We start from the raw sequence: 16235 nt of genomic DNA, 5'->3' as shown, positions 1-16235 counted from the left end.
ATTGAATGTGTTTCTGATGCCAGGGATGGGACAGGCTCTGAAATAAGCCTCTTCCCCTCGGCTCACGGCCTTGTGATGCACCTGTTGGGAGCATCTCTTCCGTCTCCTAGGAAGGGAAGCCGAGTCATGTTGCCTCTGGGCCTGCCTCTACACCTGGGGAGTGGGACGAATCCTCTGATGGATGAACTGGAGACGAGTCTCCTCAGCCCCTCCCTTCTCGGAGCGAGCCTCCCGGCAGAGACCACACCTTGTCCTCCTCCTGCCTGTCCTGAGCCTTGTCTGGGGGCCTTCACTTGGGAGACCTCATCTGACTCATAGGCGCCTTGGACTTACTTGGCCAAACTGCCTCATAACGGGCTAACTTTATAAACCCTTTCAGCCACCACACGCAGTCACGTCCTCTGATGCATCCTCCATCCCTGATTGGGGTGATCTGGCCTCCGTCTTTACTGTCTGATTACCTCTCAGATGGTCCAGAACCCAGACGGTGCTTTTTATTCAGGGAACCCTCAAATGCTCCAATGTTAGACGTAATCTCCATCACCAGGCAAGACACAGGGTCAGAGACAGGAAGTACCTTCCTCAAGGTCCCACTGCTTAGATACAGCAGATTTTGGGTTTGACCTCAAATGTTTTTTTCTTTATGTATTTATTTATCTCACTAAGACGTAATCTACGTAACACAAAATTCACACTTTCAAGGTGTACAAGTCAGTGCTTTTTAGCACACTCACCGATGTGTGTAACCACCTCATCTCCTTCCAGAATACTTCCATCATCCCCCCAAAGAAATCCCATATCCACTCAGAGTCACTTCCCATTTTCCCCTCACCTCATTCATCCAACCACTACTATACTTTCTGTTTCTATGGATTTGCTAATTCCAGACATTTCACATAAATTCAGTCATACACTGTGTGGCCTTCTGTGTCTGACTTCCTTCACTTAGCATAATGTTTTCAAGGTTCATCTCCTTTATAGCATGTGTCAGGATTGAGGCCATATTTTAGATAACAAGAAATCATTATTTTTATACTTAAGAGAGAAAAAATGAATATTTGTACTTCCTACTTGAGGAAATTTTGTCACGATGATAGTTATCGGAAACCTTATATATCAGTTTAGTTTAAAACATGGAATGTGTTTAAAATAGTATCTTTGGTCTCGTGATGACAAATGGAAGGAAGAACTGACACGGTCAAAATCAGAGGGTTTTCATGCCTAACTCCTTGCCGTCCACAAGGATCTTTGGTAAATGTTGATATGCAGCTTCAATCTTCTAACTTTTGGTTGACAGACAGACTTAATACTGATTGAAAAATGGCTGGTGACTAGAGAGGGTGACAAAGGAGAATAACTAACTCCTCAAGGACCAAGGTCTACGAGTTTATCACTAGGGAGAAGGCACTTACAGCTTGCTGGGAAGGGCTGGAAGGTCAGGGATGATCTCTTCATAGGGTTCCTCTTGGGCCAAGGTCTGAACACAGGAAGACTCTTGCATTCTTCCTTCCCAGGCAGACTCGGCTTTCAGCAGCATTTCCTCAATAAACTCAGATGCGGCAACATCTACGAGTAACAATAAGGCGATCAGAGCCAGTGAGTGGGAACATACCACAGAACTATTTACTTTCAAGAATTCTGATATGTAACATGCTAAAATTTATCAACCCATGAAGCAAAACAAAAAACACTAAAAGTTTATGGTGGGAATAAAATGGCAGTGCTACCATTTTTAAAGACTATTTTATGTTACATCAGTGGCATATTTAATTACATGACATAATATAAAATGACATAATATAAAAATAATACACACTGAGTGGTCACAGGTAAACCGTGAAATCACTGAGAAGCTCAGCTGGAGAGAACTTAATGTCATTTTATTCTCCGTGAAAGTCTTCCTTCAGCCTGATGAATGGGAATCTAAAGAGGAAAATAGGGGCTTCCCTGGTGGCGCAGTGGTTGAGAGTCCGCCTGCTGATGCAGGGGACACGGGTTCGTGCCCCGGTCCGGGAAGATCCCACATGCCGCGGAGCGGCTGGGCCCGTGAGCCATGGCCGCTGAGCCTGCGCGTCCGGAGCCTGTGCTCCGCAACGGGAGAGGCCACAGCAGTGAGAGGCCCGCACACCGCAAAAAAAAAAAAACCAAAAGAGGAAAATACCTATACCTTCCCAAGGACTGGGCTCTTATAAAACATGCAGTAGGCATTCTATAAGCATTCTACTAACTGGGTAGCTGTACAAATAACTACTCGGTTGTGTTTTTAAAACAGTGGGTCTGGCCTCTCTCTGTGATCTGGTGGGATTTCTTTTTCAATCTGAAATAAAAATAATTATATTTTTTTATAATTTTATATAAAATTTTATATTTTTTATAATTTTATAAATTTTTTTATAATTTTATAAAAAAAATTATTTTTATAAATATAAAATATATTTTTATAAATATAAAATATATTTTTATAAATTTTATTTTTTTATAATTTTATTAAAAATTTTATATATTTTTAAAAATAATTATATTTCCTTACAAATGACATGTGAACAGTGACATCTGAACATATTTGAACAGCAGTACAGCTGTGCATTAATCAAATTTACACTTACTAACAACTGAAACTGAAAATCAATACATCACACATTAATAGCAACGAAGAACCTAATGGCTGTGGCTACTCCTTTCCAACCCCCACGACTAAACTGTGCGACCTCTTGTGTCCGTGAACTTCAGTTATGTGGCTTCGTGGGCTGAGTGAGGTAATTCAGCCACCACAAGATGATATTGATGCCAGGATTTTATCATCATTTGCTTTAGATTAAATCATATCTGCGTAATGAGTAGGAGACAGCTCAGCGTCTTCTTCTTGGGAGATTATTTCCATACCAAGTAACAGCTATACCTCAAACTGCTTTTATCCCTCAGATAATTTTTTGTGTGTCCACTTCAAATTCAAGACGCGCAAAATAACCACAACATCATATAGTATTACTCAGTCATAAAAGGGGTCATTTGTAGACACGTGGATGGACCTAGAGACTGTCATACAGAGTGAAATAAGTCAGAAAGAGAAAAACAATTATCGTATATTAACTCATATATGTGGAATCTGAAAAAAATTGGTATAGAGGATCTCATTTACAAAGCAGAAATAGAGACACAAACGTAGAGAACAAAGTGTATGGATACCAAGGGGGAAGCGGTGGTGGGATGAACTGGGAGATTGGGATTGACATACATACACTATTGATACTCTGTATAAAATAGATAACTAATGAGAACCTACTGTATAGCATAGGGAACTCTACTCAGTGCTCTGTGGTGACCTAAATGGGAAGGAAATCTAAAAAAGAGGGGATATATGTATACGTATAGCTGATTCACTTTGCTGTACAGGAGAAACTAACACAACATAGTAAAGCGACTATATTCCAATAAAAATTTTTTCTAAATACATAGCAATGATGATGATTTTCATGTGCTCGGCCACAATATGGGTGTCTAGTTGATTGCTTTCTGCACTGTCATTTTAAGTGGTTCCTTCTTCTTGTTGTTGGTATATCCTGCATCTACCTGAAACTAATCAACAAATGTTTACTGAGAGCCTACTGTGGTCCCATCACTGTGTCTCTCATGACCACCATGGCGTGGAGAACTGATTATGCTGATGCTAGGCTTTGCGTGACCAACGTGGGCAAAACTGTCTAAGAGAGTCATCAGACACTAGGCCTGTGGCGGCCAGGGCGGAATCTAGACCAGCAGCTTAGTCACGCCCGGGGCTCTGGGACTGTCATTGTCAATTGCCTTGAGTGTCTGTTTTGGTGAAATTGACACTAGACTTAAAAGGTCAAAGTGTGAGAGACAGAGTCCATGCAGTCCAGGGTCAATGATATATTCCATTCTCTGGGAAGAAAGCCAGAAATACGATCTGGAAAATTGTGATCTCCTGTTAGATCTAGAGTTAACAGAGGACGGGGTTTATATGTACAATAAAAATATTTTTGAAAAAAGATAAGAGAAAGCTACACATTTCTATGTACTCTTCCAATATTTACCATTAGGCAAGTTTTTGTAGAGAATAGTAAAGTCACTACCCTATTATTAATATTAGCGTGGTTCTAAAGTTTGAGACTATTAAGCCATCTTATAGTTTGTTAAATCTTCAATTTATTTTTACCAAATAAGATCAATAAACATTAAGCAATGATACTTAATTCCAATAAAATAAGAAATAGAGCAAATCTCCCATTCTGTCTTAAACGGGAGGTTTATCGGGTAATTATACTCCTAGAAGCCCGTGAAATAAGAAATCTCAGGTGTGAAGTGCTTTCAGGTTAGTAGAGATACAAAAACAAGAAGAATAAGTGTATTTATGTTATTCAGATCAATTAATACCTTCAACATTTTTACATTATTTTGTTACTTATGCAAGACTTTTCTCTTTGTTATTTAGAATTCTTATTTTTAATATACCCAAAGTAACTTACAGGTAGTAACACTGTTGTCAAGTTTTAAAAACTAGAAAATTAATGTAGTACCCACTTTTTAAAAGAGTGGTAAAAAGGACTCTAGAAAATTTCAAAAAGATATTGATTAAAAAATAAGTAACATTAAGATTTTCAAAGTTTTAAATTAGGTTGCGAATGTTAGTCTCTATTGCTTGCAGTATAAATATCTGCACAGAAAAAAAAATACTCTTACCATTTAAAAATACCCTAATGAACAAGCATGTATTTGGTATGGTGAGAAACTAGTTAAATAACAGAAAAAATATATTTTAAAGTAAGTGACACTGCAGGAATCTCTGGCCGGGAAATTTAAAGCCCAAAGAGCACATTGCAATGAAGTCCCTATAAACTTAACTGCTCTCTGACAAATGCTTGTAACGTAGCAGTGCACAGGAGTTTGTGAATCAGGCTTGAACTGGGTTGGGTTTCACAGAGCATCTCAGGAGAGGCTGACTCACTTTGGAGCTGTGTCAGTGATGGGTCAGCAACTTCCATATGATGGGAAGAAGGCAGTAACTGCTCAGGGGTCCAGGATGCTCACAACCTACCTGAAGCCTTCTCCTCGTTGCAGTTCAATAGGTGTGGATTTGCCTGATGCATCAAAAGAAGTTTCACCAGGTTTGCCTGAAACATTAAAGGTAATTGAAATAGGAAAGATTATGCTGGATACTTAAGATTCATCAGTAAATAGTCCAAAGTTGCTATCCTCCAGGGGCACTGGTGGAATGAGAATGCATTAGCGTAACCTACTATGCTAAATGTTTCTTACTCTCTCCATTTCCTGGTTTTTTTTTTTAATGACATTCAAACTGTTTTATCAATTAATGCATTCAAATAAAAAATTACTCAACAAGTGGGTTAAGTCGCTGAGGATTTGAAAAGGTTCACTTAACGCCTTTCACATCGATTTTAGGGCACCTAATGGGAGGAATCACATGTTACAGTGTGTTTTGTTTTAATTTAACAATTCATGAAAGTCACACTTCTTGTTACTGCCCATCCATTACAGCATCATGGACAATATGAACCTAAGGTCCAATGGACAATTAGAAAAACTTCATCTCAAGTTATAAGAATAAAGCAACTTGATGAGAGATTAATATATTTTTTAAAGTTTATTATAAAATACATCATACATACAAAGCATATGTACAAGGGATAGGTACCGTTGAAAGAGCAAATAATGAAATAGAGTCCAGTGCACCCGAGTTCTTTAAATGTCATTCATAGTATGTTTGTGTGTTCTTTTCCCAAATTATCCCTATTCCTACTTCCCAGAGTTGACCACTGTCATGAATTTTATGTTAACCATTACTATGTTTTCTTTGTAAGCTTAGACCTTACTTAAGAAGTATCCCTAATCAACACATCGCTTTGGTTTCATCTGTTTGTCTCATTTATAGAAATGAAATCCTGGTGTATATATTCTTCTGTGCTTTGCTTTCATGAATTAACACTGCATTTTTGAGGTGATGGGTTTAACCGAGCTCCATTTGTTTGTTTGACTGCACAGAACTGCATTGTACAAATACATCTATCCACCTTCCTCTCAGTGGACATTCAAGCCATTGTAACCATTTACCTATATTTAAGAATAATGTTGCTGTAAATATTCTAGTTTATATCTCTTAGTGTACACATTCAAGAATTTCTTCAGGATAAATGTACTTAGGACTGAAATTGCTGGCATACAGGTCTGGTCATGTACAAGTGATGAGATAGCTCCAATTTTTTTTCAAAGAGTTCAAGCTTACACTCCCACTGCCAACCAGAGTTCCTTTTGTTCCACATTCTATTTAATAATTTTATGACCAGCTATTTACATATTGCTAGATTCACATCCTCCCTAACACTTGATATTGTCATTTAAAAAAACTGAGTTACTATACTGGGAAAGAAGTAGTAGCCCAGTACAGTTTAACTTGCATTTCCCTGCTGACAATGACACTGCACACCCCCTCATGTGCTTTATTTCCATTCTTGTATTTTCTTTCGTGAAATCTGTTCAAGATTTTTTTGCCCATTTATTACTGAAGTATTTTTCTTTGAATTATTGATCTATATGTTCTAGATACATTTGTCAGATATATGCATTACCAATAATTCCTCCCATTCTATGGCTTGCCTATTCATCTTTTTAAAAATGTCTTTTGATGAACAGGATTTTTAAAATTTGTTTTACTTCTGTTTCTGCATAACTTTCATATATATATATTTTTTTCTTTAGCTGTTAGTGTTTTTTAGGTTCAAATAACTCTTTGCCTACTCAAAGGCCATGACAATATCATAATACATTTCCTTCTAAAAACTTTATAATTTGAACTTTTACGTCTATGGTCCATCTCAAGTGAATTTTTGTAAGTGGCACCTAAAGGCTTAAGGTTAATTTGGGTCCAGCATCCTTTGTTTCTCAGCAGTATTTGTTAAAAAGACTATTTTTTCTTATTGAACTGCTTTTGAGGCAGTCTTGAAATAAGTAAAAAAAACTTATATTCTTGAAAAAAGTATCTAATGTTTTTTTCAAGATAATCTTGTCTATATAGGTCCTCTGCATTTCCATATAAACCTCAGAATGAATTTTCAATTTCTGTAAGAAAGGCTGTAGTATTTTGATTGGGATTGCGTGAAGTAAACAGATGCTAGATTAGCTTTACACGGCTGCCATAAAACATTACCACAAACTTAGCAGTTTAAGCAATAAATAATAACTATCTTACACTTCTGCGGGTCAGAGGTCTGACGCCGGTCTCACTGGGTTCAAACCAGGGCATTGGCAGCACTGTTTCCTTCCGGCCCCAAGGGAGCATCTGTGTCCTGACTCTTCCAGCTTCCAGAGGCGCCCACATTCCCTGGCTGGGGGCCCCTTCTTCATCCCCAGACCAGCAGTGTCGCGCCTCTCCGACCATTTCCATTGTCGCATTTCCCACCAACCCTCGGCCAGGAACGGGTCTCTGCTCTTAGGGGCTCAGTGATCACAGTGGGCCCACCTGGAGATCCCATCCCACGTCCAGACCTTTAACTTAGCCACAGCTGCAAAGTTCTGCCTTGTCAGGTAACATATTGACGGGTTCTGGCGATCAGGGTGTGGACAGCTTTGGGGGCCACTATTCTGCCTTCCATAGGTACTATTCTCAGCAAAACCCACTGGCGTCCTGGGGGGGAAATTAGATGGAACCTAGGGGATAAGATAACGTCTAACCTCTTCTTCTGCACGTAGTCTAGCTTCACTGGCTCACAGGGAGCCGCGGGCAGAAGCCTCGCACCCAGCCCTTCAGACCAGAGCTCCTGGGGCCAAATGGCTGCACCCAGGACACCTCAGCTCTGAGGGCCGTGCGCAGAAGCACCGCCCACCACACCTTGTCCAAGATGGTGGTGGCGGGCCGTGTGCAGAAATCTGCACCCGGCACTGGAGCTGTGAGCAACAAATGCACCTGTGCTACCCGCCCCCGCACAGAACTCCAACCCCTCCCACTGAGAGATCCCTATAACCAGCCACACCCACACCTCTCCGTTCTCCAATCAAAGAATAAGCTTCCCCACAGAGAACCGTATTCCGTATCCTGTAATAAACCACAACGGAAAAGAATATGAAAAAGAATATATAGATCTACAACTGAATCACTTTGCTGTACAGCAGAAATGAACACAACACTGTAAATCAACTATACCTCAATAAAATTTTTAAAAAAGAATAAAGCTTCCCTGTGCTTCCGAACCCAACTCGGTCCTGTTCTATTGGTGTCAGCAGGCCAGGCAGGAGGACCCTTGTTGGGGCCCAACTTGAAAGGGTCGGTAACAGGATCTTAACAATAGTCACTGTCTCAACACGTGAATATGGCTTACCACCTCATTTATTGAGGTCTTCTTTACTTTTAAATTATATTGTTTATATTTATATAATACTGTTGTATAGTTTCCAGTGTAGAAATCTTACATGTCTTACGTAAAAACTATCCCTATATATTTTATGTTTTCAATGCTATTTTTCTTTCTAATTTTGGAGATTCCTTTGGAATTTTTATTCTTTCTCTTTTCCTATGTTTGTCTTTCCATTTCTCGGTTTATTATATTGACTAGAAGGGGACTGGCTTTTCTGATCTGTGGCTTTGTTGTTTCTGTGACGTTTGTCAGTCATTCTCCACCCATGCAAGCACTCTGCTCAGACACTCCAAAGTATCTCCCCACCCATCAATCACTGCTCTTGTTAGTATTCTCATTGTAAAATTAATTCGATTTTAAACAGTTTGTGCCATTGCTAGCTTTCCCACAAGTCCACTGCAAATCACTGTTTGGTTTTACAGAAAATAAAATATATCAATAACACTTAAATCATGTTAGAGCAGACTGCTTATATTTAGGGTTTATTTTTATTTCCAAATATATACAGTTTACTAAAGACATAGATGTTCTCTCGAAATCTGAGAGACAGAATATATAGAGCAGGGTCCCAAGACATCAAAATGGGTATAGAAAAGAGTTCTGTTTTGTATCAAAAATTTGAGAGATTTGCTTGCTTTTCAACCACAGGAAAGGAAGGGAAGAAAGGAGGAAAGGATGGAGGGAGGGAAGAAGGAAAAGAAAAAAGCAGGAGGGAGGGAGGGAAAAAGCAAGGAAAGGAAGGATGAAGGGAAGAAGAAAAGCAGAAAGAAAAGAAAACATGCGAAGCCAAGAATTATGTAAGATTGCCCTTGTTTTTCAGAATTTTGAAAAAACCAGCAGTACCTAAAAGCTTTCATTTTCTGACAAAAATGTCCGATTGTAGGAGAATCTAACAATTACTTTGCATTTCTAAATTTAATCCACTCTTTACAGAACTCCAAAGAGAAACTTGGGCAATCTCTCTGCAAATCACCTCTCTCCACAGCTTCCCCTGTAACTGCAGAAAGCACTGGAGTGGTCAAAGCAAATGGTTTCCTACATGAAAATCTATGACCACAAAAGGATTTCCATTTTCTTTGGGGCCTGTAAAAACAAACATTCATGTGTGGAATGAAGAAGATTCTCTCACTTGGGGAATTCCATTTTTCTTCAAGTCAGTATTTCCCACGTGCTTCCAGTTAGAAATCAGTGAGGCGCGCGCCCGGAACTAAATTAAGCAGGGCAGTACTGATGTCAATTTCAGAGTAGTCTGCAACGTTTGTTTTAACCTCAGGTAAGATCTTTAGGTAAATTACTTCAGTGTGAGTAGGTAAAGTGTGAACCCAACAAAGATTCATCTCCACTATTACAAGAACTTTATAATCACCAAAACTATCAGAGGGTAAGGTGGCTGACATTCTGTGTGTGTGTGTGTGTGTGTGTGTATGTGTGTGTGTGTGAGATTCGGTGTCTCTGTGTGTGTCAAAGGAGGCCCTGCGTGGCTGATAGAAAATATATTTAAGCTGAAATTTAAACTCACACAAATTACTGGCTATGGACTTTGCTCATTCTTTGGACAACTGTATTTCGGTTTGGATAAATTCAGCAAAATTAATTCCTTGATGGTCATTTAAATTACTTCTTTAAGAAGTAAAAAAAAGAAAAACTGAGCATTCAGAGATAGTCGAATTCCTAGTCCAGAAACTAAAAGAGATTGTTTCACTTAAAGAGAAATTATGTTAAACGTCTTTGGGAATTCAGAATTTGCATATCCTACACTCATCGGTTCATACTCTACGTCAAAATAGGTAAATGCCTCTAACTCAGAGCCATCTGAAAAATTTCAGATCTAAAATATAAAAAGATTCCTCTGATGAACTCTTTAGACTATTAAAGAGGTGCTGCCCATCCTGTTTTGCCCTTCATTGAACTCCCCCTCCACCGTGCGTGATCTCTTTGAGTCACCTATCACAAATCTCTATGTCCAGCGCCCCCCAATGCCCTGCTCATGCCCAGGTACTCCTGGATATCTCCTTGAGGATTTCTCCTGTTGGCCCACCACTCTCAAGGTGTGTGCTCACCCACCGTCTCTTCACACATGTGTTCAGTGATGCACTGAGACAGACAAGCATCTGCTAAACCAGGACATTCGCTGACTCTCTCATGAGTTAAGTAGTAACTGAGTGCTCTGTGCCAGCCCCGTGCAGGTAAACAAATAGACATTGTACCTGCACTCAGTTCTCACAAACTAGAGGGTCAATATGAACAAATATAAGAGATAATTCCAGCATGTGATAAGTGATGTGGTATGGGGGATACAGGTGCTACGTAGGGTGCATGACGGGGGCATCACACTGGGATCCAGGAAGGTAGAAAAGACGGCCAGTGAACTGACAACTCAGGGGAGTCCTGCAGGGCAGGGAAGATTTAACCACTCAACAATTTCAAGAAAAGCAAAGAACATGAAAAGGATGTACATGGTGGCATATTCCAGAAATCGAAAGAAGTTCAGTATGGCCATATCCTCCAACCTGGTGGGGGGAATAGGAGAAAAACAGCGGTAGAATTAAGCAGAATTCCTGGCCCATGGGGACTCTTGTGTGATGGAGTAGGTATTTTATATCAGCAGTAATGGAAAGGATGGTGGATCGAATAGTTCTATTACATTTGCATTTAGAAAGCTCGCTGTAGCCATGTTGTTGAGAGTGGAGTGGAGGAGGGGGAGAGGACTCTATTAGGAGGCTGATGAGCTGATCCGGAGGCAGAGATGCTGATAGCTCTGGGTGAAGGCAGAGGCAGTGAGGATGTACAGATTAATCGGTTGCGGTTATAACTCATACAGCTCAAAGCTATTCACTAGGGAGGAGTCTGTGGGCTCAGTGGCTTCTTAGTTATGGGAGAGGCAGGAAAACGACAATGCCCAGGTTTGTGATGAGTAAATGGTGACACACAGAAGGGACAACAGACTGGGGAAAAGGAGATGATAATTCCCTTTGTACACAAGTTGGGTCTGAGGGCAGACTGATAGAGATTACCCACCAGGCAGTGGTCCTCATGGGCCGGGAACTTGAGAGAAAGACAAGAAAGCGCTTTGGGGGCTGCGATCATATAGAGCATTTGAAGTTGCAGGTGTGAGATTCCCGAAAGACGCGTAAACATTGAGGAGAGAGGGAGCCTAGGGTCCAGCACTGAGTTTATCAATAGCTGATGCTCAGCGGGGTACCGGAGAGTGTTTTTTGCTTTTCTCAATGGAAAAAGACATATCTAAAGAATAAAAACTCTGACTATATCTCAATTCTTAGGTACTTGGGTACAATGTATTTAAGAATACAAACGACTCCTTTGAACCTCAAGATATGCAGGTTGTGTGATTCAAGATACTTTTGAAGGGAAGGAGATTTAGATTTTAGCATTTGTACAATTATTTACTTATCTCTTGTTGTAGCATTGCCAATCCTATTATAAACACCAAAAATATGTACAAGGCTAGAATAGAATTTTATTTCATGTACAACTCGTAAAAAGTTGTAAAATCAAAGGACTTACTGCTCACATAACTTATTCAGTTCCTAGTTTTAAACGAGAACAGGCATCTCTTTTTTTCTCACTGGAGAAGTTAATATATTTATAAAGGCAAGTTTTAAAATATGTATGCATGTCAGTTATAAATCCCAGTATACACGTCAGTTATAAATACTGTTATAAATTATGGACTGCTTTCTCCAAAAGGCATTTATACTTGTAAGATATTTATAAGAAACTGAAGTTGCGATGAAGGTCTGTAAAAATGCCATTAGTCTCTCTAAAATGTTGGCATTTCTAAAGTTTTTTTCCCTGAACTGAGGTATATTTATTTACAGTAAATTTCTTTAGAGAATTATAAATCTCCCATGCCTATAAATTGATATCCAAATAATACCTCTTTCTAAAATATCATTTCCAAAATGAATATGAAATGGCATTTTTATGGGTGAACAATTTTTAAAAACAATTCAAGACATCCTATGGTATTTTCTGGACAAAATAATCAAGATCCAGTTTACTCAAAATCCTCTATTAACAGAAATCTCTCATTGTTTTTTGAGTTTAAATCGAGGAAGAGTATTCTGGGTTTGGTGTCATGTGTTCTAATGGAAAAGCCCAACTCTATCTTTCAGTGTTAAAGCTTTGCTTCTAGTTCTTAGCTGGTGGATTTGTCCATTCAAGCCCTTCCACTGCTCTGCTGGACACCAAGAAAGCATGCTGGGCAACACAGGTAAAGTCTCTGCTGTGTTGGAGCTTACGTTCTGGTGGAGACCCCATTGGAGTAGGTTTAATGGAGCAAAATGGAAAAGACATATGATCTTTCAGACCCTCTCCTTGGCACTAAAATGTTGAAGGATTTAGAAAATACTCAATTAATGGCGAGTCATTTTCTAGAGAAGCAGAGGGTAAAGGTGAGATTGTTTTTTAAATCTGCCTTATCTGTACACTATCGGTGGCCATTTCTGGAAAACTGTGTGTTGGACATCTGTCTCTGTGAATCTAGCAGCTGGATCAATTGACCTGGACACATGGGCACAGATGGTCTGATGCATTTACCTCCATCATTCTCACCAACCTTCCAAGCTATGTAAAAATCCCTCTTTTAACAGAAGTTGATGGTTCTCAGTGATTGAAGACCCTGGGGCCAGGCTCTAGGGAGGAAGAATCAGCAAGGCTGGTTAGGCTCCTACAGCCAGTGAGGGCTGGCTGGTGCTAGAGCCAGTGCCGGGCCATGGAAATCCTCAGAGCAAAGCTGGCTGAATCCCCGAGATGTGCAGAATGACCTATGGTGTGTATGTGTACGTGGGAGGAGTGTCTGGGAAATAGAAGACAAAGTAGGAACCCCTCGTAAAATTATGTTTTTTAAAAGTTGGGGTCAGATATTGTGCAGCTGGTTTTGAAAAAAATGCAGCAATTGGGAAGTGTTTCTTCATTAATTTACCATTAATCATTAATAAATGGTAAGCGCTGGGAATGTAGCTGGTACACTGGGAATACGGTAATAAAAACATTCACCTTAATTGCTCTGCATTTTGCAAAGTCAATGCAGCTTTTGAATCATATTTCCCATATAAGTTCATGACTATGTTTCAGAAAACCCAAAGTTTGGGAAATTTTTGGAATGTGACAGGTAATGGCGTGGAATACCGATATCCTCTACCTTATCTATCAGTGATTCTTCTATCTTACGGCTTTTGTGTGACAAACGTTCCAGGAAGCTTTATGAAGGAAGCAGCAGTTGTATTGGGCTTATGTGCCTTACATCAAGTTTTACAGGTCTTTCATAAATAAGTAATTTTTGTAAACAGAAGCAGTTGTTTTAAAACACACCAGCTTAGATTGATTTCTTACTGGTCCTCTCTGCTAATTATAAGAAACCCTGGAAACAACAAGCAACCCAAGAAGAACTCTGAAAAGTCCAAGGAGAAAGGTGACTCAGGACCCACAGAAGGGAGAAACCATGGACGGGCAGGGTAGCCTACGTCCTTACACCCAATAGAAGAAGGCAACCCTGGACCCAGTGTTTCCCAGCCCAACCCAGCGACAGAAGGGGGCCCAGGTAGAGGCACCCCTCCCCCTTTTAAACCATGTCTCCCTGACAATATCAGGTGAATACAGCACCATGACCCTGCTAACACTAAGCGTCAGAGCAGGCACTCTTTTTCCACTGAGACCGAGATGCCCCTCCCTAAAGAGAGACAAGGGTGGCTGGGGAGGGGATGGCACCTGCAAGTGGCGGGGGGCATACTCCAGAGGCCTCCAGCCCTGAAAGTCTTTTGTCTCCGTGGAGATTCTCCTACCCCACCCAGAGACATGGGGCAGCCTGGCCCGAGGAAACGCCTTCTACCCCTTTGGGGACACCAGAAGAAACCAGTAGGAACTCCAGGGGCACCAGATAAACCAATCATACCAAAATAATACCTGGAAGGGTCTGAAAATTAAACTGTCATTGGATCCACCTCCCACTCAGGTAGACTGGAACCTGAACGCTAAACCTAAGCAGGGTGACTGCCTGCTAAAATAGAAGATGTATATAGGACCAAGATTCTCCTAGCAACATAGCCAAAATGTCCAAGAAGCAATTAAAAATCTCTTATCATGGTCATACCAAAATCAGAAAATCATAATTTGACTAAGACAATTAACTGACACCAAGAGCAGGATGAATCATGCTGGAATTATTCGATGATGATTTTAAAGCAGCCATCATAAGAATGCTTTAACAAGCAATTACAAATTCTCTTGAAACAAAGGATAAAATAGAACACCTCATCAAAGACATAGAAGTTATAAGACAGAACCGAACGGAAATCACAGAACTGAAAAGTACAACAGCAAATAAAATGCATCAACTCATACCAAATATTTCATTTGACCTGCAGTTAAATAAAACAAAAACCATACACGGGGTCCTGAAAAAAACCATTTAAATATCTGGTAACAGAAAAGTGACATATTTAGTCCAAGGCATGGTTTTAAAAAATTTTTGTTAAATCTAGTCCTATTTCCCCTGAGTTGATTCTCTTATGAAAGTGGTTAAAGGGAAACAATTAGCTCCTCTTTGCAATGATACCTGGTCCAAAATCTAGAAGCCCAGTCAGTCAAAGTGAAAAACTGGTTAAAATGATTCATTCAAGTTTGGTCGTGTTCTGCTACATTTTCCCACTTTCAGATTTAGCTCCTTCCAGAAGCAATCTCTGACTACAATGGGCACATTTTGATAATTTACTGATTACCACCTCATCAGCACAGGCCAGTAAGTTGTGTTCAAGGAAAGAGTACTTGCTTATATGTTCACTTCTCTATTTTTTACAGATGACAAAACTTCTCACCCAGTGTATCCTGGGATGCTGCTGTGCTAGCATGGATTACTAATGTCCTGATGGTATACTTTTGATGCCCCGATACTCCTGGGATCCTAGTGAGACCTGGGAAACCTGGACTCCTGAGGCCAATGATTTCAGCTACATCCAGCCTTATCTCATTAACCCAACCATTCACTTATGCACACGCTCACTTGCTAGAAGCACAGATTTGGAGTTGTCAGTAGCCTGATAAAAATATTTACTGAATGAACGAATCTTTTTTCTACAGGAAACGTCATCAGAACAAACAACATTCTTATTAGTTTGGAAGACCTTCCCAAGCAATATGCTTTCCCTACGATGCTTGAGATGCAAATGCTTTCAATTTATTCAACAGTTGCAGGACTCAAATTGTATGATGGATATTTTGCACACAAATTGTATGATGGATATTTTGCACACCCATTTAATAAAGTATCAGATCTAAAACACAGAGACCTTTTAAAAAGAACACATATGTAATTCTATTGAGTATGAGTGGATGTCATCATTCTTTGAAAAAAGGGTTATAGGTTAATTATTTATTATTTTCCTTCGGACCCTGACAATGTGCACTTTTCCATGTAATTCCTATTTCCCTCTCCAGTGCCCCTTTCTACTATAATCTGAATACTTGTAAATACAAAATATAATATCTCAGTGATTTACCACTTCTTGCCCCAAAGTCACACGTGTACTGACTGGGATTTAACTTACTATAAATTCTGTGAGTGAGATTGTTACCACAAGCTAATGTTTGGACATCAACAAGTTTAGCTTCAATCTCCATATATATGTAACCTGAGTTATATTTTCTACTATTACCACTAAGAGTTTCTCTAACATAACATACTATGTATTTTTTGTAAATCAATTGTAACATTAATAAATTATTATGAACACCGCTGGATCACATTCACCCATATAAATTATTTAGAAGTTAAAGTTTGCTTCTTCTTCATGGTATATTAGTATCTAGTGAGAAATTAGTTTGTGCAGTAGT

General features: G+C 39.6%; 1 protein-coding gene across 1 annotated transcript in view; it reads right to left on the bottom strand.

Annotated features, from left to right (window-relative positions):
* MYO16 (myosin XVI) overlaps positions 1-16235 on the bottom strand; it is a gene marked incomplete at its 3' end in the record, with an annotated part of 531603 nt that overhangs the window by 289902 nt on the left and 225466 nt on the right. The window contains exons 9-10 of the mRNA XM_082859271.1: positions 5054-5129; positions 1413-1566 (exon numbers count right to left, since the gene is read on the bottom strand). Coding sequence (XP_082715397.1) covers positions 1413-1566; positions 5054-5129 — 230 coding nt within the window. The remainder of the gene's footprint in view (positions 1-1412; positions 1567-5053; positions 5130-16235) is intronic.

This window comes from Leucopleurus acutus, assembly GCF_964270905.1.
Source record: "Leucopleurus acutus genome assembly, chromosome: 18".
NCBI classification, from domain to species: domain Eukaryota; kingdom Metazoa; phylum Chordata; class Mammalia; order Artiodactyla; family Delphinidae; genus Leucopleurus; species Leucopleurus acutus.
Note: the sequence above shows the minus strand (reverse complement) of the source record. Positions and strands in the feature narration are given on the sequence as shown.